The 24,932-nt window shown below is 35.8% G+C and overlaps 2 protein-coding genes across 4 annotated transcripts; one reads left to right on the top strand and one right to left on the bottom strand.

Moving 5' to 3' along the window:
- Nucleotides 1-897: 897 nt before the first annotated feature.
- Nucleotides 898-3,261, bottom strand: LOC141844139 (putative protein phosphatase 2C 27). 3 transcript variants are annotated; one of them, XM_074732155.1, is made up of 5 exons: nt 3,085-3,261; nt 2,669-2,996; nt 2,385-2,579; nt 2,044-2,249; nt 898-1,684 (listed from the first exon to the last, which is right to left on the bottom strand). In XM_074732155.1, exons 2-5 carry the CDS (start codon nt 2,876-2,878, stop codon nt 1,126-1,128), a joined length of 1,170 nt encoding a protein of 389 aa, XP_074588256.1. In that variant the 5' UTR covers nt 2,879-2,996; nt 3,085-3,261; the 3' UTR covers nt 898-1,125. The 3 variants fall into 3 exon arrangements, with proteins under 3 accessions (XP_074588256.1, XP_074588255.1, XP_074588257.1); XM_074732154.1 differs by having other exon boundaries at nt 3,159-3,261; XM_074732156.1 differs by having other exon boundaries at nt 2,705-2,996; nt 3,159-3,261.
- Nucleotides 3,262-5,641: 2,380 nt separating this feature from the next.
- LOC141843921 (MLO-like protein 9) lies at nt 5,642-24,004 on the top strand. Its single transcript, XM_074731939.1, has 16 exons — nt 5,642-5,773; nt 8,906-8,963; nt 9,332-9,606; nt 9,840-9,956; nt 10,238-10,298; nt 10,501-10,589; nt 10,716-10,790; nt 10,869-10,957; nt 19,505-19,554; nt 19,655-19,695; nt 19,773-19,946; nt 20,067-20,102; nt 20,197-20,264; nt 21,896-21,956; nt 23,643-23,814; nt 23,877-24,004. The coding sequence occupies exons 1-16, from the start codon at nt 5,642-5,644 to the stop codon at nt 24,002-24,004; spliced, it is 1,626 nt and encodes a 541-aa protein (XP_074588040.1).
- The last annotated feature ends 928 nt before the right edge of the window (nt 24,005-24,932 follow it).

Below are 24,932 nucleotides of genomic sequence, written 5' to 3'. Positions count from 1 at the left end.
ATGGCCACTAGGAGAAATTGCACTCAAATCTTCTTTATCTGCTGACTCTCTCTGAAGCCAACTCATGGTCTTCTTCTGCATGCCAGCAGCAAATTGTGCCTGCTGGCTCCATCTTTGGACAATATTCTTCCGAAAGAAATGGTTCGAACAATACAATATAATATAATAGCTAGCATGCACTTGATATATCCATCAAATTAAACCTCTTTAACCAGATTAAAAAAATACATCAATTACCACATATGTCCTTTCCATAGCATAGTTTTATTCGCTGTGGAAAAACTCATTGCTTCCACGACTTCAGTGCTCGCATCGCATACCAACAATGAAGATTCTGAGACGAGGAAAGCAGATTCTGAGATCAGAAAGCACAATGATGCTCTCCGGACCTGGCTTGGCTTCTGTTAGCTAGCTGTTCCTGCTGTTCAGTTAGTTGATTTCCAGCTGATTGAAATTCAAATTTGTGGAGATTCGAATCTGAAACCACATACGAATCTCTTCAGATGAGTGGACGACTTGTGTGGTGCATGCTTACGATGGGTTTTTGGAGCTCCATAGGCCTTTCCTTTAGGCTAACTTGTCTGCTTTTGCCTTTGTGTCTTTAGTAAAGGAAAGAAAAAGAAAGGAAAGGAAAGCCTCTGGTCGTCATGATGCTTTTACTCACTTCAGAACAGCCATCTCTTGAAGAATCCTAATCAAACAATATAATTCTGAGTGGGAGACACCTTTCAATCTTTCATGGAGAATATATAAGCCAGTTCCCGATTTAAACCAGTTACCAAATTAGGAGAATCATTTTAGCAGTGGCTTACTATCTTTCACTTTTTCAAGTGCTGGTCGATCGAAACACAATGAGGGTCACATAAAGTGCAGTCATGCCACATATAGACGAAAAACAAAAAAAAGCATCCCTTGGCATTGTGAAGTGCAGTGCTGGATGACAATAACATCACTGAGACATCACACAAAAGTTTACAGTAAGCAGCACTAGACTTTGAATTCATTCTCCAGCAATAGAGTTGTAGAACAGGACAAATGCCATAAAAGGATGAGACCGACCAAATTTGTACAGAAAGAAGAAACTAACAAACTGAGAGTAACCAGTTCTTTACCACCCTGTTGCTTTCAGCAATTACTTTCCAGGAATCCTTTGAGGAAGTTTAAGCCTTCCACTGATATACTTCTCCGAACTGTAGGTCTCGGGATGTGAATTAGAGGCGGTGGGTCTGGCGAAAAACATACGACGAGTACTGTTAGATTGTCGCCAGAGTTCCTCTTGAGTGCCTCCTGAACCAACTCTTGAGAACACAGCGTCGGATCATTATGTGCCATGAGCTCTTTCCTGGCCATTGTCACAGCACATTGGCTGGTCATTACGTCCCAAAGTCCATCACAGCCCATAATTAGGAACTCATCTTCGTCAGTAAGGACTGTCTCCTGTAGCTCGGGCTCTGCGCTCAAGGGGCACAAAGAGCCCTTAGATCCCTTCATGTGCCAGTCACCAAGTGCCCGTGTGACTGATAGCTGCCCATTTAGATATCCATCATCAACATAACCTCCCAGCTTCTCAATTCTAAGCCTTTCAGTGCTACAACTGGGTTTGTGATCCCTGGACAGGTCCACTGCTCGGCCACGCCTACCTAGCACTGCTCGACAATCGCCAGCATTGGCAATAAACATAGTCCTATGTTGCAAATAAAAATATGACTCTATTAGCATGACGTGCAATTGGGGGATGACAAAAAAGAATCTTCTTGTTATCCAAGAGAAATGCCATACAAACAAGTTGCAAGCCAACAAAACTGCAGTGGTTAGTGCTTCATTCAACTTTCCAAGTTAGTAAAATTTCTTGAGTCCATGATTTCACTAATTAGTTCACAGGAAGTTATTAGTGCAGTATTGTGACAGATTACCAAGATAATTAATAAGTGACCAACTCTCTCAGTGGGACACTGCAAACAACTATTTCATGTGGTTGGGCAGTACAAGTAGAATTTAAGAAAATTGTTTTGTTGCAATAAATATAAGTTTGCAAGCACTGACCTTCCAAAAATAAGGGCAGCAAGTGCTGTGGTGCCTGAAGTGATGTCGAGAGAACAGGCATCCGAAAAGGCGTAATCAGCTCTCACAAAAGCACTCTTGATTGCCTCTGCGATACATCTTGGGAAATAATCATCTTCAATTATAAACTTCAGGATGTTTGTTCGAACAAAAAAGGCTGCATCTTTTCCACCATGACCGTCAAAAACCTGTCCACATGAAACCATGGATTCTTACAAACTTTTTGATAATTGTGAACGTGAAGTAGAAATCCTTGCATGCATCTTGTTTTAGTACAAGACAACAAGAGTGATGATATGGTAAATTGAAGAATAAAAACGCACCCCGTAGAAAGATCCTGGTAATGAGATATCTGTAGCTTCTCCAATATGTTCTTCAATGTTGTCGATGCAGATGTGCTCATCTTCCATGCTCTGCTTCCTGCCAATCGCTGTGTTGCTTCCAGAACGGAGCCGAGGAGAGAACTCCGAACTCCGATTTGAAAGAGACGTGAAGCCTAAACTACTGATATTCAGTTCCTGTAAACAGATAAGCCATCCAAATTTAGAAAAAGGAGGAGGGCAGTGGGGAATTAGATAGAACAGTTGAAGCGCATGATCGAGCATACAGATTCAGAAGCGACGTCCAACTGCGCAGCGCTTACACTATGCCGAATCGAAGAGCGAGGCGGCCTCGCGACTTTCCTCGATCTTGATCCTTCCGGTGCTTCGCGGATCTCAGCCTCAGGGGACGGTCCGCCATTCTTCTCGCTACTGCGCCGACTGTTCGTAATGCTCAAAGGAGGAGTCAAATCAGCGATTGCTGCCATCTTCGTCATCCAACCAACTTTCACAAGAAGGAAGAAAGCGCGAATCTTTATCTATCGATTGACGATCTGAGACCAATAGCCAGCCTTCCGGCAACAAGAGAAGCAGCACAACTCGTCAACAAGCACACTGCAGATGCAAATGCAATAGATTTAGATCCAAAGTCTGTATTTTCGTGGCCTGTGGATAAAGAAATAGAATGGGGGAAAACGCCTACACATTCAACGGAATATTCCATATCCCCGACCGACGATTCATCGACAATTATGGGCGAGAAGAAACAAAACTCACCAAAGGTTCCAACTTTATGGCGCCGCGACAAGGAGCAATCATGGGAGAGGCAAGAACCAGGGCAAATTGCGGATTCCGCAGATGATTTCAAGATTTTGGAGCGACGAAGGGAGAGGAGGAGAGAGAGACGGTTGCTCTGTGAGCGTAATTGTATTATAGTGAGGATGAGAAGACCGGCGACCGCAGTGGACGGCGAGGCGATGTGGCAGCTTTCCGAGGGTGGACGTGTCGATCGGGAGGAGACGCAACGAGTGCGCTGAGTGAGCACGCCATCAACTGGCGTTGCCCGCATCACTGAACCTGGCCATGGTGACCGTTTGATTGCTCCTTGTTTAGTTCGACGGTCGAGATTTGGTTCGCTAGGAAAGCAGGGATTCATCACACTTACAAGCGCTTCACTTTTACCACTTTATATATTCGGATTGTAGATTAGATTTTTTTTTTGAAATTACAAAAATAGAAAGAAAAAGTAGAAAGAGGAGGGAAAGAAAGTACAAATAAATTTATCATTTAATAATATTATTAATTAATTAATTGCTTGATCGATTGATTTAATAATAAAGCAGTTAGAGAAATAATTTAAAAAATTAAAATTTTAATTTTAATAAGAATGAATATTTTAAAGATCGATTTGTGAGTGTATATAAATTATATTTTGAATTTATTTAGGAAATTAATTAAGAAAAAAATCATCTACTTAATAAAAAAAAGTATATATTTTTATCAACAAAAGTTAATATAAGCATGGCATGATTTCAACTTTAGACTTTGAAATTGTAAATGTAAATTACATTTTTTTATTGAATAAATCTGTTTTTTAACCTATCAAAATAATAATTTTAATGATAATTTTGTTATAAAAATGAGTACTTTTGAATGTTATCATTTTCATCTACTTAATTGGTAAGATTGAAAGAATTCAAAATTGGGATATATATATATACTTTTTATTTTTTTTAGTTGATACAAGATATCCAACTCTTAAATTTAATTAATTTTGAGAATGATTAATTTGGTTCTACAAAAGTTTTTCATCGACCATCATAATAAATTCGAAAATGCTCATAGCAGATGACCTAGTAGCTCGGCTTTTTTAGAAGGACATCTACTAAAACCTCTTAAACTGTTCCATCTATTCAGGTCTTTTAAACCTTTTCATTTACTAAGACCTCTTGTACTTGCTCATATGCCAAAACAACTTAGGCTTTTTAAAATAGCTTAACAAAAACATGGCAGAACAAAAAGCAACATATTTCCAACAATTGACTATCTAGTTAACTCAAATCACATTAATTGATCAAACTCGCTTTTAGTCAACTTAAATTGAAATATAACCCTTGAATTCATGAGCAAAATATTAACAATTGAATCAATTCAACTATTCAATGGACTAAAATAAATCTTCAATCAATTGAATTTACTTTGGAATTTTAAATGTACTGAGCCCATTTTACTAATTGTGACCCATAATAATTTTTCCCTTGGTTAAGTACATGCCAGGTATACTTCTACCCATAAATAAAACCAAGATTACATTTTCTTGTCATATCTCAAAACTCATTTGTCTTGTTACCTAAAAGCCTCACCTCAAGGTTTTTATCCATTCCCTGTCTAAATTTACCCTCTTCTTTAGGACTTCTATGCCCTCATTGGCCCCACAATCTTTGTTTACTTCAGCAAGTCTGGCTTATAATAACCAACTTAACCATGCCTCGAAGGTGACTTCATTCATGTGACTCTTTGAACTTCTAATCAAGTAATAACTCCTTGAACTTCTATTAGACCCCTTGGATTTCTCTAACTATCAAACATTTAGTCAATTTAAACCTCGTTATAACTTAATATTTTTTATCAACCTCATCAAAACAACTTAGTTAGATTTAACTGCTTAGGGCATGATAATACCAACACATAATTGCTACTTTTTTTTTGGTAGGTTTAGATGAGTTCAAAACGGCTTCTACATAAATGATAGATAGTACACACAAACACATTGAAATGAAAAAGAAACAAATAGGCAATTTATTTATAAACTATTACCAATCTAATTAAAATTTAATAGAGATGAACATATCATAGGTAATAGGTAATTTATTTATAAACTATTATCAATCTAATTAAAATTTAATAGAGATGGTCATATAATAGGTAAATATTTTGTTACTTACCCAGCTAATAATTGGAGATACCCGATGGGCCCCGGACCCGTACGAAACCATTGTAATGCATTTAGTGTATACATACCTTCTTGTCTTCTTGACCTTTAAATGCCCGAGAAAATGAAGCGGATTTTGTGGCTCCCACAAACTCCCCACGGGCTTTTTCGAATATGCTTAATTTTCTCCTTCGTTTTTCCTGATCATCGTCTCTCCTCTCTCTCTCTCTCTTCGATCCATCGCCCATGGTTCTCTGAAAGGATCAGTGCTGCAGAAATCTGATCGAAATTTGTTGCCCATTTGGCGTAGTGTTGTGTATTATCGGCAATGGCGGAAGGCAATGGAGCTGGGCATTCGAGAGAGCTCGACGAGACGCCGACCTGGGCGGTGGCCTCCGTGTGTGCCGTCATCATCTTGATCTCCATTTTGATGGAGAAGGGTCTCCACCATCTCGGAGAGGTAGGCTAATCCATTTTCCAGCTTTGTGTTAATTTTTTTATCCTTAAAACTTAAATTTCTTGCCTTTTTTACTTACGGTTTGGTATTCACCATTATAGGAGCTTTAGATAGAGATATCGGGTGATCTAATTCTTCTGCACAACTCTTTTTGAGATCCTATTTCATTTTTATTTTTTATTTATAAAATATAGAGAAAGACAACCACACCCATGTCCGTGCTCATTCTCACACTCAAACTTGAACCTGATTCTGCATTGTCCAACACAGGCACAGCTTAGCTCTTCATGGCATAGTGTGCGCACATCTGTGCTTAATTCAAAGCCATGATTACACTGAAAATTACTTATCCATAGGAGTCCCAAGGGCTTAGTGAAAGATGGGCGCTTGTAAAAGTAGAAATATCTTGTAAAAATGAAGACGCAACACTAAAGGATTATGGAGAACCTTTTAGTTTTCTCTCCATTTGAAATTTTTTCCACTCTATTGCTTTTCAACAATCTCTCACAAAGTACAAAAATCTTTAATTATTTGAATATAATTAAACAAAATTTCCACTCAAAGTTTATAATCTACACTCAACGAGATGCTTTTATAAGCTTCATCTTCTCTTAGTAATAAATTCTGTATCAGAAAGAACAAGGGACACTTGGTTTTGAATGTTGCTCCTTTTGACCTGATTTTGACTAGAGACATATTGTACTGTCTGTGATGTGATTTGGGTTTACGCTTTAATATTTGCATGTTTCTTGTGAGAAGAGTTCACCTGTTAGTTGTGGCAATATATGGCCTCTATAAAGGAGATCCTCTATTAGGGATGCGTGTACAGTCATATTTCATGGATATAATGCCGTAGATCTGTTTGAGTTTTCTAGAACCTATCCTTCTACACAAGAGTGCTTACCAAGTTACCAGCATTTAGGAATAATGGTGGAAATTCTTTAAATAGAACTTCATGCACATTAAGTGTTCTCCTTCTTTTTAATTTCCTATATATAAAACTGCTCATTTGGCCACCCAATTAGTTATTATTATCCATTGAAGCTCAATTTTTGTCTATCAGAAAGGTTGGGTTGCTAATATAGGAAGGTCGCATTATGACAATGTCTCATTCCCCTCATAAATTCAAGACCTTTGTCTTGTGCAGGCCTTTTATAAGGCAGTGGATAAAATTTTCATGTATCTTTACATATTTTAAAGCTACTATATCATTTGTGGGTTGCCGTCTTTCAGAAGTTTGTCAAATCTTATGCTTGCTAATTTCGTATTTTGCAAGTTTGTTCTTGTAAAATTCAATTACTACTTTACTATTCCAAATAATAAGAATAGGAGGTGTGGATAATTGTGTCATAGATAAGACATAAGATTCCTAAGTGAGTCAGCTTCCAAACAATAAGAATCTAGGGTCACTAAATTATCTAAAGAGACCCATAGCGACCCACCCTTTAAGCTAGGTTTCTAAAGAGTTCATGGAAATCTTTTAATGAATCTTGTTAAGAGCATAATCCCCTACTTGAGCTGCCTAAATACCCCCTCGGTGATTCTTTACATAAGCCTTCTAAAAAGTCTTCTAGTAACTCTACACTTAAAGCTTCACTTGAGCCTCCAAAAGAGCCCATTGAGTATCTTTACTTCAGTCTTGTGCAAATCTCTTTGACAAAGTCACAATAGAGAGATAGTTCACTTGCTTGTACTATAGGTTTAGGTCTTGAAAGAGACCATGTGCAAGTGTTTAGATCAGATTGATCGAATCTTTTGATATACTTTTAGAAGGAGGATTAACCTCTATGGCACTAATCAACCTAAGGGTCATAATATATTCTAGACCATGTGACCTTTCACAATAGAATATCTAAGCATAAATGTAAGCACTATTTGATTTTATATTTAAAATTGGTCTTAAATGGTCAAAATGATCCCATGATGAATTTGTGTCTTGCTTAAATTAAATCTGAGTTCTAGTTTAAGAAGTAAACTCCAAAGACTAGTCTTTCTAAGAATCAAAATGAATTCACCAATTAAATCACTTGCCTGTGGATAATTCAAGTCCTAGTCAACGGAATTTATAGCAGTGAAATACAGTATATACAATGAAATGATCAGACAAATGCTTTACATGTAAATTTGTAGCCAGAGAATAAATATAATTTCAATAAGTACTGGCAAAAATATGATTGGAAAAATCTTTGCTTTACTCATAACATATATAAATGCTTGCCTTAGATTATTTGAAATGAAATACCATTTCTGTCCAAAGTGATCAAAATTCTGTCCTAATCCAAAACTTGCAGTCCTAATGCAGAATGAGAAAGAGAAAGAGTAAGAAAGAAAGTGCAAAGTAGAGGCAAGTCAAAACTAATAGTCCTAATCCAAAATTCAGTATTTTCTAGTTTGCAAAATATGCTGCTTTTGTAGAGGCAGACACAACAAATTCTCACTCCATTGAAGATCCACATCCTTCTAGGGGAAAACAAAAAAAACCTCATTAAAAGATAGTTCTTAAATTCAAACGGGGAGACTGAAATAAAATTAAAAAAAATTACAATCACAACTGTGCTGATATCTGAACTTGGAGCTGGCCTGATCACAGTGCATGTGCTTCTCTAATCCAAAGCCTATGAATAGGTTGAAAATCATATGGTTGAAAGCCCCAAAGGCTTGGTGAAAGATGTGTGCTTACATAAGTAGAAAAGATCTTGTAAAACTCAAGATGTGGGACTACAGGATTATAGAGAGAACCTTTTTGTTTTCCTTCCATTTGAAATTTTTGGATTTTACTTCATTGCTTTCTAGCATTTTGCAGACACTTCTAATTTTCTTTATGTATTTATCTATCTTTCTTTGTACTTCTAAATCTAATGAGATATACTTCTTTTATAATTTTGGTCTATGCAATTATGCTCAAATGGTGCCTCTTCTTCTGTGTTGTACAGTTTTTAAATTTTCTTTTTTTTTTGTGATGGATGGATTGTGGGAATGGAATTTATAAGAATAAGAGTTCTTTTTTGTACTAAATTAACTCACATTATTCTTTTGGTCCATTTAAAATTAAGTTAAAGGGATCCAAAGTTTTATCTTCTTTACAACAACTATTGCTCTTTGTGAACATTTACTTAATTATTTCTTGGTTGACAGTGGTTTACTGAAAGACACAAAAAGGCTATGTTCGAAGCTCTTGAAAAGATTAAAGGGGGTGAGAGCTTCTGTTTCACATTTATCAAGATTATATGAAGATTTCTTTCCTCTATCTTTCATATTGTATTTCTTTTATTTTGGTTGTAAAATAGGCCAGATGGTATTATTAGGTATGTTTTGAGAACTAATAGAAACTCTACTTCATATTCTCTTCTTTCTTCTCCTGCTCTCCTCTTCTCCTCCTCTCTTTCTTTTATTCTTCTTTTCTTTATTTTTCCATGTGTAAATTAATAGAATCAAATAAAAACCAACTCAAACTATCATAAAAACTAATCAAAGGCTATCCAATTGAGATTTTAATTTGACTTGTGTCTTTCCATGAAATGCATTACTTAAAATTTCAGACTATGCTGGTGGCTTTTGCAGAGTTGATGGTTCTTGGATTCATATCCTTAATTCTCACATTTGGACAGAATTACATCATTCAAATTTGCATACCTGAGAAAGCTGCAGATACTATGTTGCCCTGTCGCAAGGAAGAAGAACCAGAAATTGGAGGGGGTGAAGGCAAGGGTGAGCATGGTGGTGGGGGTGGTAAAGGGGGAGAAGCCCATCACAGAAGGCTTTTGTGGGACGCACTAATGGTGATTTATTCGAATCGTAGACTATTATCAGAGTCATCAACACCTAACTGTCCTACGGTAAAGATTAGTATCTATGGATTTTTTATAGCATTTGATTGAACTTGATTTAATTGCTATTTTAAGTTTTGATTTAAAAAACTCTGGCTTATTATCCTTATTTTCTTTTTAGCGTTTGCTGGCTTAAACTTGTAATAATATATTCTTAAATCGTATTTGATTAGACTCTTACATCGTTTGACTTTTGTTCATCAAAGTTAATATTGATTATGCATTTTTTCCCTCATAAACAGGGAAAGGTACCACTTATTTCTTTACATGGTCTGCATCAGTTGCACATCTTCATATTTTTCCTGGCGATCTTTCATGTATTGTATAGTGCCCTTACAATGACTTTGGGAAGAGAAAAGGTGAATAATTATGGTTTAGTTCACTAATAGGTTCATGTGATTTCCAAAAGAGAAATGATACATTACATGAAAACACAATATGAAAATGCAATATGACACACTACACTGTATGGATGTGGGACCCACTGTATGGATGTGGGACCCAAGTCTATAGTGTGTCATGTTGCATTTTCATGTTATGTTTTCATGTAGTGTATCATTGCTCTTTCCAAAATCAGTTGCAATACATAGAATAATCTTATTTGCATTCAAACTTCCTTAAAAGTTTCCCTTAAATGCAGATTAGCAGCTGGAAAGAATGGGAAAAAGAGACCTTGTCAGCTGATTATCAATTCTCAAATGGTATTAAAATTCAAAATTCCTTTTATTTAGTACTTCATTATACTATTTAGAATCAACATATCATCTGATTTTATTTGATGGCTGGTTCTGGCTGGTTCTAACCCTTTTACTTCATTCTGTTTATGAAATAAAACTGTGGTATTTAGTTGATGATACATGAAACAAATAGATAGTTTGATCAATGTGCATTCAATTAGTGCAGATCCAGCAAGATTTAGATTGTCACATGAGACATCTTTTGTGAGACAACATTCCAGTATTTGGAACAGAGTGCCATTCATATTCTACATTGTAAGATCTTGTTGATGCAGTTTGTTCACTTCACGTTAATAAAGTTACTGGATGGTTCCTACTGTATAATTGCATCCTAAATGAAACCGGTTATAACTAACTTCTTCCAATATCTAACTTTTATAGGTTAGCTTCTTTCGTCAATTCTTTAGATCTGTGAGGAAGGCCGACTATCTAGCGATGCGTCATGGTTTTATCACAGTGAGTATCTCTTCGACAGGCATCAAAGAACAGAATATGCAGGTACTAGTGTTTCTCACTTGACATCATGGACTATAGGTTCATCTAGCTCCTGGTAGTAAATTTGATTTCCAAAAGTACATAAAAAGGTCACTGGAGGATGATTTCAAGGTTATTGTGGGTATCAGGTAGAAAACTAGTCTTAATCTTCTACAGCATTTCCATTTTTTCCACTTATTTAAACCAAATTTGCATTTGTTACTGTACTTCTTATAGGGTAGTAAATTAGCATTAGTATTCAGTATAACATTGGAGGATGCCACATCATTGTATGTGGTATTTGAATGACAGTTAACCTACAATAATACGGGAGATTTCAGCAATAATATTAATGAACATTTTGTTATGTTGGTCTAGCAACTCAGTTTGGTGGGCTAGTGGGGTCCATTGACTCAATTGTGGGGCGTTGAATAGAAAACCAAAATTTTTTATTTTTATTGGGGGAACAACAATTTTGGCTAGCTCTTGGTATAGCTTAGAGGATATCTTGAAGATGCATGGAGAGGTTGCGGGTGACCATAAAGCTTATAGAGAGGAGGATTTTTCATCTTGTGTAGAGTCTTGGAGTAGGATTACATCACATATTAAATTGCTCTCACCAAGGCCTTATTACACACTCAAACACACATCAATTCACAAAGCAAGGCATAACTTAAAATCCTTTGTCAAAACATCAAAATCCATGATTGCACCAGACCACTTTGGGCAAGATTACACCAATGATATGTAATTATGTAACTTATAAACGGATCCTTTGCCCAAACATCGAAATTCATGGTTGCATTGAACCACTTTAGGTACAATTACACCAACAATATATAATAATGTAACTCATAAGGGGTGTCCATAATACATACTTTCTTAGTAACATCTATTTGAAGGTAGTGGAGGGCTTATTAGGGTTATTCATTGGGAACCCTCTTTCACATAATTCCTTCTCATTGATCACTATTTGCATGAATATCTACACTCGAGCATTGGCAGTGACATCCCTTCATCTAAGATTGACCTCTCGTCAATCATGTGTCTGGCATTTTAGTCTCAATTTGAGATCGACTCTCTCACATGTCGGTCCTATCTCTCATGCATGTTGATGCCTTAAAAATGCTCATTGCATGTGCTCAGTCAGTGTGCTTGCCTCTAAGTACCTTCATAGCACTTGCCTTCATATGCAGTCTACTCAAGCACATCCCATGCAGTGGGCCACTAGGTCAGAGTGAAGCCCCCGTGATTTACCTCACTTTCAGATCGCTTGGGCCAGTATTGGAGGGGCCCCTGGGGTGAGGGTATCACCTTTTGCTACAACGTGTCCTATAACTTAATTGGCGATCAAATTCTCCTAATCTACTAGAAGCCATTAGCAACAAGTGCTTGCCTACATATTAGTGTTTGTTACTACTTTGATGTTTGCCACTACTTTAATGCCTCTCATTAGAATTATTCCACTTTTTCAAGATGTGTAACCATCAAGTTAGAAAATTTTAATAGTAGAAACTATACCTCTTGGGTTGTGACCATTTTTGTGTGGTTTATGAATCATGGTAAGCTCTTGCACCTTAATACTCAAGAGGAGCCCCCGGGGCGAGGGTGTCACCTTTTTCCATAACGTGTCCCATAACTCAATTGGCGATCAAATTCTCCTAATCTACTAGAAGCCATCAGCAGCAAGTGCTTGCCTACTTATTGGTGTTTGCTACTAATTTGATGTTTGCCACTACTTTGATCCCTCTTAGTAAAACTATTCCACTTTTTCAAGATGTATAACCATCAAGTTAGAAAATTTTAATGGTAGAAACTATACCTCTTGGGTTGTGACCATTTTTATGTAGTTTATGAATCATGGTAAGGTCTTGCACCTTAATACTCAAGCTACTGAGAACCTTAAGTCCACTTATTCTTTGTGGGAGTGAATGGATGCTCATCTACTAGCTCTATTTTTTCTAGTCAATTTATCCTGGTCTTGTGAACTTCTGCTTCTATCTTTCCTATTATAAAATATGGACACAAGTGAGAGCTTTTTATATTGGCGACTTTTTTTTAAGTCTATTTCATTTATGTCAGAGGGACACATAGACAACTACTTATATAGGTCGATTCCTAGCTATCGCAGAGATATTCATCTAATCACCTTAGATTTCCAAGAGATGTAGGATCATATTGACAGAGATGACCATCATGTTTCTCCCCATTGTTAGGCCTTAATTGGAGTCCATGAGGTTACACATCTTAGGCGGCTCCTCCATTCCTCTATCGTATGTGTGTATATGGATGTTCAATTTTCAACTACTATTTAATCCTCTGCATCCTCTACTAAGCCTAACGGAGATTGATTCACTTTGGTTGTTGATTCATCTTCTTGTACATTGGAGTGTCTCCATGGGGGCTAACAACAAGGTAGAGGTGGTCCTTCTTGAGGATAGAATAGGTTCGATTACACTCATTTTGTTAACTTTATGCATATCAAGGATACATGCTATGCTACTAACTGCGTGAGTTCCCTCTCGGTCACTCGTTTGACACTACCTGTCACTCAACATGATATTCCTTAGCTATTTTAGTTGGGTTCCATGTCATAGTCTCATATCCATGTCACAGTCCTATATCTATAGGAGAGTATTCTTGGTTATCTAGTTTCAGCTAAGTAAAGCATAACTAGTTTATCACGCTATTTGCTTTTGGAGGTACTTGCTGTAGGATCTAATTGACGCTAGGGTGGGGGGTGAATAATATTTACAATTTTACGAGGTGATAGATTGAATATCTCTAAACTAGAAGAAGAGTATGCAGCGAAAATTAAACTATCTTGGAACAAATAAAATAAACACTAAATTAAGAAAAATATACAACAAATTAGACAATACTCGAATAGACTTAGCATGTAAGAATCAATAGAGTACTTAACACAATAAGCATGCAAGATCTAATAATAAGTTGAGCAGAATCAAGGTGCAAGATCTAAGTTTAAAAACATGGGCTCTTATTAAAATTTCCTTTTTAGAAAGTCTTTGGCGGTGGAGAAAACCTTTAACAAGAATCGTAAATTAAGCATGAATATAAACTAAAAAATTTTCAACTTGAAAGGTAAGAATTATAAGATCGAATATAGTATCAAGATGAGAGAATTGAGTGATTGATTGAAGGAAGCACTGCCTCGAGCTCTGTCAATGCTGACTTGGCACCATTCCGGTCGACTGGAAGTCCCTTTCAGTGCTTGGAACATGCTGACGTGGTTGGAAACTTTATCCCGTTGATAACGCTTCCGTTGACTCCGGTCACCTGGACTCCTTTCGAGTGCTTGGATTGTGGTCAACTCCGATCTTGACTGCTTGCTCCAGATTGTTGGATCACGTCGTCTCCGATCGTCTAGAAGCCTTCTTCGGTCCCTCGGACTCCGAGGTCGCCCTGCTCATTGCTCCGGTTGCTTGGAAGCTCTCAACTTTGTTAGTAGAGATTTATTCCCAACCAGTCGCCCAGACTTCCATTCGGTTGCCTAGAACTGTCAAAATAGCTTCCATTATATTGCAAGATAACACTTAATGAGTAAATATAATACTAAAAGTGGTTCATGTATCTTTACTAGATGTTCAACTCCTAGCCATAGCTTAAAATCTTCAGTCGTTTTGCCCGATATAGGCAAAACATTTCGTTCTGCCCGAGAACTGGCACCGACATAAATACGCCTCCGTGCTAGCGCACCCTGAGACCCTGAGGACATGTCGTGTGAGTCCAACGATGCTTCTGGACGCGTCGTGCAAGCTGATGACGTTTTCCTGACGTATCGCCCAAGCTCAACGATGCGTTCTTAACACATCGTGCAAGCCCGATGATGCTTCCTGATGCATCACGCGAGCCCAATGACGCATCCATAAGCGTCATATGCGACCTATGACACTTCTGGACGCATCACGCAAGCTCGATGATGCTTCTGGAAGCATCACACGAGTCCGACGACGCTTCTGGATGTGTCGTGTGAGCCCGACAACGTGTTCGGGCGCATCGCGCAGGCTTGGAGTCGTCGTGGAACAGGGGCTGAAGGTTTTTTAGTTAGGTTTATTAAATAACTTAGGTTAATAAATTTAATCAACTCTTAACTATGATTGAGATAATTTAGATATGCTTAATTAAAATCTAATAAAATTATCCCATTAATTTAATATATATATTTTAAAAAATTATTTTATTTTTTATATTTTAAATATTTAGATTAAAATTTTTATTTTTAGTTAATATATTTTATATTTAAAAAATTGAAACTATATTAACATGACACGATATGGTACCGAAACTGTATCGTTCAGGTCCAAGATCGAAACCTCGATACAGTTCAAAATTTTAAACCATGCCCATAGGTTATCCATCTAAACTTAGTTGTCAAGACCTCAGCTCCTAGCCGACTTGCTTGGACTTGCTTCACCTAGTTCCCAACTAAGTCTCTCTTGTTTGGTTCTCAATTAGGTCTTCCTTACCTTCCCAACCAGGTCTTCCTTACCTAATCCCACTATGACTTTGCGCCCTACTACAATGTCTTTGCCTGATTCCCAACCAAGACTTCTTTTGTTAAGTTACCTGCACCTACACACTTGACAAACTTGTCATATCACAAATAGACTAATTTTAAACTTAGTCATACATCAAAATATAGGTTCGACTCCTAGCACCAACACTTGCTTGTATCACCCATACTTCTAGGTCTTCTCCTTGGATCTTGGATTTGGGGGCCTCAAAGTATATTGTACTAATGTGTTCACCTTCTTCTATCTTACACCACCGTAATTCTTTATTAGTAATAGTAATTGCTAATAGGCCCTCACTCATTAGAGTAAAGGCATTAGTAATATCATTCTTTCACCCATGCGTCATTTGTGGAAGTGTTTTTTGTGAATTTTGTCAGTATGTGGGATTTGCTCATATTCATGCTACATTAATATGGCTCCAACAATGTTTGATCAAGTGCAAGGCAGCAATTTGTCAATATGAATATTTGAGGGAGGAGGTGTTGTATGTATTCATCTCATGAGAGCGAAGTGGTGGACGATTAGGTTGCAAGTGTGCACAACTTATGGAGGTTTGGTGGGTTGCACTACTCTTAGGCACAAGGCTGAGTTGCATGAAATCCCCTTCACAATGTTGGTCTCATTGGATTTGGATGGTGAAGATCTCCTAGGTGGGTTGATGGCCTTGGAGTAAAGTGTATGGTGGTCGTATGGTTACCTTCATCCTACTTATCGATGCCATTCGTGGGAATAAAGAGAAGAATTATGGAGGATTAGCTTTTGTCCAGACAAAAGTGACAAAGAAGTGAAGTTCTTAGTGTCGATGAGTGGAGATGAGTTAGGCTTCATGAAAAGAGAAGAGGTGGCTGAGGGGAGGTTGCTGCTAACCTCACCTTAAGGGGAATGCCTATTTAGAAAACCCTAAACTAAAAAGGATGCTCATGTTATGTTTGTGAAATTTGAATAGATTGGATATGTTGTAAAGAGATAATTACACTTATATATAGGCTAGTGAGAAAACTTGAAACCTAGATATCAAATTAGGATTAAATTCACTGCACTAATACCCTCTTAATCTAATACCTCTAACAATAACTTCTACAATCTAGCAATTATTGAATTGTTATTTCTGGAAGGACTCCACTTACTTAATAGCATAAAACGACTACTAATCCAAAAAAGGATATTAATGCTGGAATTTATAATTTGGTTTTGAGATATCCGTTAAACTTTTAACTAAGTTAACTTATATTTTAAAATTTCTAGAAATATACTTGATTATAGATGGTGGATTTGGTACATTTTCTTGTTATATAGCTCAAATTAATCAAAAGGTTGGGGTTTTCAATTGACAAAAATATCATCCATTAATATGGATGCTCGCTTTCATAAGATAATTCCCAGGATGGGATTTTTAAAGGATCGAGACCCCCCCTTCGACTCTTCCTTATGTCAGAGTCTCAATCCGTGAGGGGAGCGGAGCTAGTTTCCATTTTCTTTCTGGATATTAGTGAGTGATGCAATTAGGAATCTCACATCATTCTTTCCTTAAGCAACGAGTTTGTATATTTAATTTACATTACATTATATCATGGTTTTAAGTATCAAACTATGGAGGTTAATATGTGTGGAATTTGTAGTTCTGCCCGCCAACTGACATGACACTAGATTTTACATAGGAGTAAATTGAGAGAGAAGAGAGAAGGGAGGAGAGGATTATGGGGAGGTGGGTTGATTAGGGTGCGTGGTAAATGGGTGCTGCAGGAGTGGTGATGGCAATAGGTGGTGGCGATGGGTTGTTTTAGCGAGTGACATGTGGGTGGTGGTGGTGGATAGCGACTGTGGGAGAGGTTGTGGGTTGCGAGAGAGAGGAAAAGAGCATGGAGAGAGAAAGGGAATAAGAATAATTTCTGATCTTTAAAAAATATTAGTAAATTAAATACAATGAAATCAGGTTATCTTATGTATAAATTTAGTTTAGTTTTAAACTGACAACAATAAATTTAAATAAAGTTTGGTTTAAACCCACTTGATCTTAATTACTATATTTATTTGATAGACTTCATCTAATCCTAATTTGACTTTTATTTAACTTTCAAAATTCAAAATATTAATTACACATTGCTTAATTAGTATATAAAATATTAAAAATAAAAAATTAAATAATAAAAATTTGATATCTAATGTTTGTAAATAATGTTTTTGGGTTTATGATTGAAGATTAAACAACGACAAGTAAACTGTGATTTAGCGAGATTAATATTTTACTCATTTGTATCTTGTCTCAAATTTGGATTGAGCGTCAAAAAACAATTAAAATTTGACATGATAATTAATTAAATAAAAATTTCATTTAATTAATTTTAAAAATAATGTATTTACTATTTTAAATTTATTTCATTGGGATACATGATTATTACAATATGCGTGCATTAAATGAATTAGATTATTTAAAGCAAACTCTATAAAGGTTTTTTTTTTTTTAATTTGAATTTAGTTTTATTGAGAAATTTTGATTCTAAATTTTTAAATTTGATTAAGTCAAATCTAAATCGAATAATATATATATATTTGAAAAAATTATATTTATAAAATTACATAAATTCAATTACAAAATTTAAAATCTAATTTAAGCTTGAAATCTTACATCTCTTATTTTTCGTTTCATTCTAATTATTATAGTTTGAAAGAAAATCAAATTAAAATAAATGCCAAAAATTTGATGATAAAATTTTAAATTTTGTCAGTGCATTCAAATTATGTTTATGTTCTTATGAAACAATTTTAAACACAATTATAAAACTTATAAAAATATTTATTCATTCTAAATAGAAATTCATCCATAAAAAAATGAAAGTCTTTTAGGCCTTCAAATTTGAAATTGCAACAATATTACCACATAGAAAAGAAAAACATGTCCTAGTTTATAGAAAATGAAAAAATATATAATTTATAAGAATGGTTTAAAATTTCATACAGTACTAGGTGGCATTGGCGGAATTTGCCTTTCCACCAGTCACCCATCGTTCGCCGCCCAGCACTTGTATTGGCACTTACACTGCAAGCCGTCATGCTCGCGCCGCGACGTCTGCAGGGTCAAGGAGGCGCTGTGATCCCATGACGACCTCTGCTGGGTCGCAAAGGCACAAGGAACCCTTGGCAACCTCCACGGGGTCGTGGCATAGGGAATCTGCGGTGACCTCCGCGAGGGTCGCAGAGGTGTAGGAACCCGTGCGACCTCAGTGGGGTTGCGGGGGCGCCGCGATCTCATGGCTACCTTTGTGGCTCAAGGGGTGCTGCAATCCTGTAGTTTTTTTTTCTTTTTTAAAAATTATTTTATTATTTTATTTTTTAATATTTAGGTTTTAATTTTTGTTATTATTATTAATTAATTAATATATTTTATATTTAAAAAAATATGAAAATCATATCGGCACAACATAATATGGTATCAAAACCGTATCGTTCCGGTCATAAACCGAAACTTTGATATAATTCAAAATTTTAAACCATGTTTATAAGTGAATAAAAAATTTTAAAATTGAGGTGATCAAATTAATCAACAAAAATAAACAGAAAAACAAACATGTTAATGTAGTTAATTATTAAATAGATAACTGATTTGAATAAAAAGTTAATTAAAAGATACAACTTATATCAAGTAAAATCAATTATGTTATTATTAATAATTCAATTAAACATGTGTTGAAAATGTATCAGCACGATATGATATGATACCAAAATCATATTATTCCGGTCCAAGACTGAAACTCTAGTACGTCTCAGAATTTTAAAATTTACAATATATATATCCAAAGGAAAACTGTTGTGCCCAAAATAACCTACTTTCAAGCAAGCTATATGAATAAATTAACAAAAGAAGGGAATGTTTTCTCAATGAATAGAATTAGTGTCATTCAATATGATACAACAACAACTAAACCTTATCCCACTAGGTGGGATCGGCTATATGGATCCTTTTACGCCATTGGGATCCTTCAATATGATGCAACAAGAAATTTAATATATATATTTTTTGAAAGTGTATGGTTTTATTGGTTTGAGCAGAAAAGTTAGCAAATTGTCTGATTCTAGAAATCTGTATCTTCTGATAGTTGCCTCCTACTTGATTTATCTGTTTTGTAGTGGATAATATGATTTGTTTTCTTTATTGATGACCAGTCCTCTTCTATGGCTTTCAGCAGTGATGTTTTTGCTTCTAAATGTGAAAGGTTTGTTATTCTAAGACATCTATGGAGCATTCACATTTCATTCATAATTTTAAAATGTTCAGCGTTACTGTGTGACTTGAATTTGCTTCCCTTCTTCTAGGATGGCATACCTTATTTTGGATAGCAGTCATACCTCTTATTGTAAGAAGCATTTGACAGACATGTGTTTTACATGCCAGTTTGATTGCTCAAACTTAATGAAATTATCATTTTTGCAGACAATCTTATCTGTGGGAACTAAGTTGCAGGCTATCATCACTAGGATGGCTCTTGAAATTAAAGAGAGACATGCAGTTGTCCAGGGAATTCCTCTTGTGCAGCTTAGCGATCATCATTTTTGGTTTGGACGCCCTCAGTTCATTCTATTTCTAATTCATTTTACATTGTTCCAGGTAGATCTCAAATTTATCTCTAGTGTGATCAAATCAACAAGGGGAAAAATAATTCATACCTGTCTTGATTGTGCATTTTCATTCGTTACAAATGAGTATTTCTCATTTTATTTTTTGCAGAATGCTTTTCAGCTAATATATTTTCTATGGATATGGGTTAGTTTATTTTTTCTTTCACAGTTTCTTTATTTTTTTTAATGATCCATGTGCTTGTTTTCTTCAAGCTGACAATTGTTAGTTCTTGTGGTAGTACGAGTTTGGATTGAACTCCTGTTTCCATGACAGTAGCAACGTCATGATTGTAAGACTATGTCTTGGGTGAGATCCCTTTGCTGATTCCTCTCCAACTGTTTCATTCGTTCATAACAGGATTAGCCTGTCCTCTTGCATTATAAAAACATATAGATGAGTTTTTAAGCTAATCAAAGGTGTCATAATAAAGTTTTTGCTGTTATGCATCACTATGGAAAAACTAATCTAAATAAATATAGTGATCAACATGACTATTGCCTTAATTGTTACTTTTTCTTATCATAAATAATCTGTAGCGTTTGGAATCAATTTTAGTTTGAGAAACTAATCATTATTATAATATTACGATTAGCAACAAGTGTACCAACCACAACATAATTGCCAACTTGAATATATGCACTTCAACGTCACTAAATCTACAATGCACTCCTATAACCTTATGATGGTTTACTAAAAAAATAATAATAATAATAAATTGGGTTTTGCAAGCACTTGGTTGGAGTGATATACGGTTATAATAAGGTGGGGAATATTATTAAGGTAATGCCCTAAGATAGTCCCTTTTACTCTATATTATTGCCTATGGTCCTTTACATTCTTAAGTTCAGTTTGTCTACAAGTAGTGTCTAACTATTCACAATTAGTCCTCAACATTCTTCAAGTTGGTTTAAAATTTATAAAATTCTAGCTTATTTTAAAAGTACTCAATGCTAAGTCCTCTCAAGGACATAGTTAATAACTGATCATTACAACTAACAAAGAGCTTGATCTCCTTGAGTAACTCCTCTTTTATAAAGTGACAATCAACCTTAAAAGTTGGGTATGGAAGCTTCATTATCACAACATAGGTTCGTCAGCTTAGGAGGAGTATTGTTAAATTTGGTGATTTTTTGTTTGAACAAGAAGCCCACATGGAGCAACAACCAGAGTTCCACACTTCTTCTGCACTCTACCCAACTACTGTTTGGTTGTTGCTTTTTTAAAATATTATATTTTCTCCTAAAAGAACTTAGTAGTTTGATATAGATCTCTTATCCATGAGAGATTTTCCCCAGTTTGCATCCTCCCATCCTACAACTTGAAGATTACCACACTCACAACTGTCTTAAGAGCAACTTCACTAGTATACACTATCCACACGACAACTACCTTATAATTATGGTAATCAATTCTTAGTGAATCCAGATTGACCCATCATTTTGGACCCAACCCAATTCCTTCAATTTTGATCCCAAATCAGCCTCCACCACTGTCTTAGCTTAGTATTGTTGCCTCTATCTGACTGCTAGTAGCATGATCCAAGGATAAACAAATTTTATCAAACCATAAATGATATGTTATGCACCATATAAGTTAAATGCAAACAAATTATATTTTAATTAAAAATTTTACACAATAACATATATCCTTTATAGCAAACTCCTATCCTGTATTATAACTTTGCATCCTTATCTAACAGCCTGAAGCTATTTCCAAACTCACTTAGAAAATTGAACTTTGATTATAATCATGAGGTGACAAAGGGACGAATTTACTTTCTGAAATGATTGTGATAATATTTTATACTCAGATATGGATATCATTTTTTTTGGTACAGGAATAGTATTCTAGAGCTTATTATCTATGAGAAGGCATGTGGCTAGCTGATTTTTCATCTGCTTTCAGTTTATTTTTTTATTTCTCTGATTTTTATGCAGTGTCATAGTCCAAGTTCTGTGCAGCTATACTACACTTCCTCTGTATGCACTCGTATCTCAGGCAAGTTCTTTATCTGGCTTGGCTTTTTATCTGGAGTAAACTTGTTTCTAAGAGAATCATAATTTTGCAAAGTGCTGAGAAAATAAATCAGTATCACTAGATGACCTTCATGTCACAGTGCAACTTCTGATAAACTTCTTGTTATGGCCTATGCCAATTATTTCAAATGATTGAAGGGTCATGTTGCATAAATTGTGATGCAAACTGTTGGCAATTAGGAAATGGCCGAAACCTTATTCTTACATGTGATTGTGAATTATGATGCAAACTCTCAGTAATCTGGATTGCTCACCCATAGCCCGCACAAGTGATCCTTCTTCCAAGAGACCATACTTCAGAAATGCAATGAAACTATGCATCTTATTGCCAATATTAGCTTCTGTCTCTCTAATTTTATAGTGGTAACTGTGGAAAAGTAATGGTATTTGTGATATGACCACATAAGAATACAAATATAGTAGTAATTTATGTATAGCATCGTGACACATAATTGGTTTCATTTGTATCTATAGATCCTTTCTCTTTTAAATGGAAGTCAGGGGGAGATCCTTGGTCGGGGTCTAACTCAGGATCTGGATTGCTCACCCATAGCCCGCACAAGTGATCCTTCTTCCATGAGACCATACTTCAGGAATGCAATGAAACTATGCATCTTATTGCCAATATTAGCTTCTGTCTCTCTAATTTTATAGTGGTAACTGTGGAAAAGTAATGGTATTTGTGATATGACCACATAAGAATACAAATATAGTAGTAATTTATGTATAGCATCGTGACACATAATTGGTTTCATTTGTATCTATAGATCCTTTCTCTTTTGTAAGTCATTCGGGAGATCCTTACCAGGTGATTGAAAGGAATATGTTGCATGGAGTGCAAGAATAGTTGCCATTGACAGTGGTTGTAACTCGGGAATGTTCAATGTGGAATATATGATTTGAAAAGAATTACAAACAAAGAGTTGACAACAAAATCATGCATGTTTCAAGTATCATAGACAATGAATAAATAACAGGCAGCCATGAGTATTTGATCCTATTTTCTTCTTTCATGCCATATGGTTCATATCAAACACAAAATAGAGTGCACTTGTATGTTGGTTTGTCTAAACTGCTATCATTTTTCTTATTGATGGAAGTTGGTTGGTCTTGTGATGTCCGATTGGGTCAATAGCAAGAAAACATAAAGGAAGCTTCAGGTTTCTCGCTAATTTATAATATTCCAAATTAATCTTGGTTAAAAGATGATGGTTGTGGCGTAGAGGATCCACTTGGTGAGGGGATCAACTTAGATGATAGTGGTGGAGACAAAATGATCCAATCTTGTGCAGTGGACAAGCGACTCGAAAGCGTAGGTAGACGTAGATCTTATGGAAGCGGTGATGATCAAAATCTAGGCCGAATTTACGGTTTAGGGAAAAGAAACTAGCTCAGATACTATGATAAGAATTAAAATTATATTCACTCTCAAAATCATAACTAATACATGGCCTTATTAAAAAACTGAAAAACTATTTCAACAGTTTCATTGACTAATGCTAGTTTATCTATTGATACTAATTGAAAAAAATATATAAAAAAATTATTGAATATTTCAACAGTTTGATTGACTAATGTTAGTTTATCTAGTGATTGATACTAATGCTGATATCACTTTCTTTCTCTCTTTTTCTTCCACTGGTTTCAGATGGGTTCGCAAATGAAAACATCCATCTTCGACGAGCAGACATCCAAGGCTATCAAGAAATGGCATCAAACAGCCATGAAGAAAAAGAACCCAAAAGGTTCACCAAATGCAAGCCCTCGTGGAAGTCCAAAAGAAGTAGCTATGCACTCGATTCATGACCCAACATCTGCAGGTGACATTTCATAACTCATCAAAAAGCTTTGGCACAAGGCTTTGATTCTGAAGTTCTACCAGTTGCAGCCAGTACTGTTGCCTCAACCTCGGCGGTCGCTTCTAAAGACATCCTCACCGGAACAACTGAACAGCAGCTCCTTGCAGTAGAACCTGAGAAAGAAGACTACCAAATAATTGATCTTAAGTAAATTGTAATACACAATTCTTAGGGTCAATTTGTATTCTATTGATTTTTTTTCTTTTTAAGAGATACAACACAAGTAGATTAAGTCTTCTCATCATGACTACATGCACAAACTCAGTAGGAAACAAACTTCACTAGAATTTATGTTCTTTAATTATGTTTATTCCCATTTATTACTCTTTTTGGAGAATCTAGAGATTATATATGAAACTTGTAGATGTTCCAGCAGATCAAGTGGACTCTCTTTGTTATTTTCCAAGAAAAATGTTAGAATTATCAGTTGGGCGTTCCTGGAAATTAAGCTCCCAAGTGGCTGTCTTTAATCTTCTTTGATTTTCTTATAGTTTTTTTCTTATTTGATTAATCTTTAGTGGACTTCTAAGCCATCAAGTCAATGCCAACTTGGTCGTACCAAGTCAAGCTCCACAAGCTTCGTATACATTTTACCAAGTGCTTACATAACTTCATATGCTTATTCATAATGCAAGCAACTCTTCTACAAAAAAAAAAAAAAAAAAGTGGAATCCGCCATCCAGCGGTCCCACACGGTCGGTCCCACAACTATTTATGAGGAGGTAAATCAAAAAATTACAGTTGAGTCACGACAGAGAAGGGTATTACTTAACTTCGTCGAGATTCGAACATTTGTCCTCTTCTGCAATTCTGCTTCGTCGTAACTAACTCGGCTATGCCCCGGAAGCAATAATGCAAGCAACCCTAACTCAAGACACAATTGCACTACCGCAAAATCAAGGGAGAGCACAAATGCCAAAGATCTATGTAACAAATTATAGATTTTCATAATAAATCCTTGCAAGTGAACTTGAGTTGGTTGAAAACAAAGAGCACAAATTAAAGAGGTTCAAGTTGATGAATCTAAGACGTCATGAGTCTAGGTCAATAATGAAGATCAAAACTGAAATGTGTTTGAA

This window comes from Curcuma longa, chromosome 13, assembly GCF_044706935.1.
Source record: "Curcuma longa cultivar G26 ecotype Majalengka, Jawa Barat chromosome 13, ITB_CL_G26_1.1, whole genome shotgun sequence".
Taxonomy (NCBI): domain Eukaryota; kingdom Viridiplantae; phylum Streptophyta; class Magnoliopsida; order Zingiberales; family Zingiberaceae; genus Curcuma; species Curcuma longa.
This window is presented reverse-complemented; position numbering and strand designations above follow the sequence as displayed.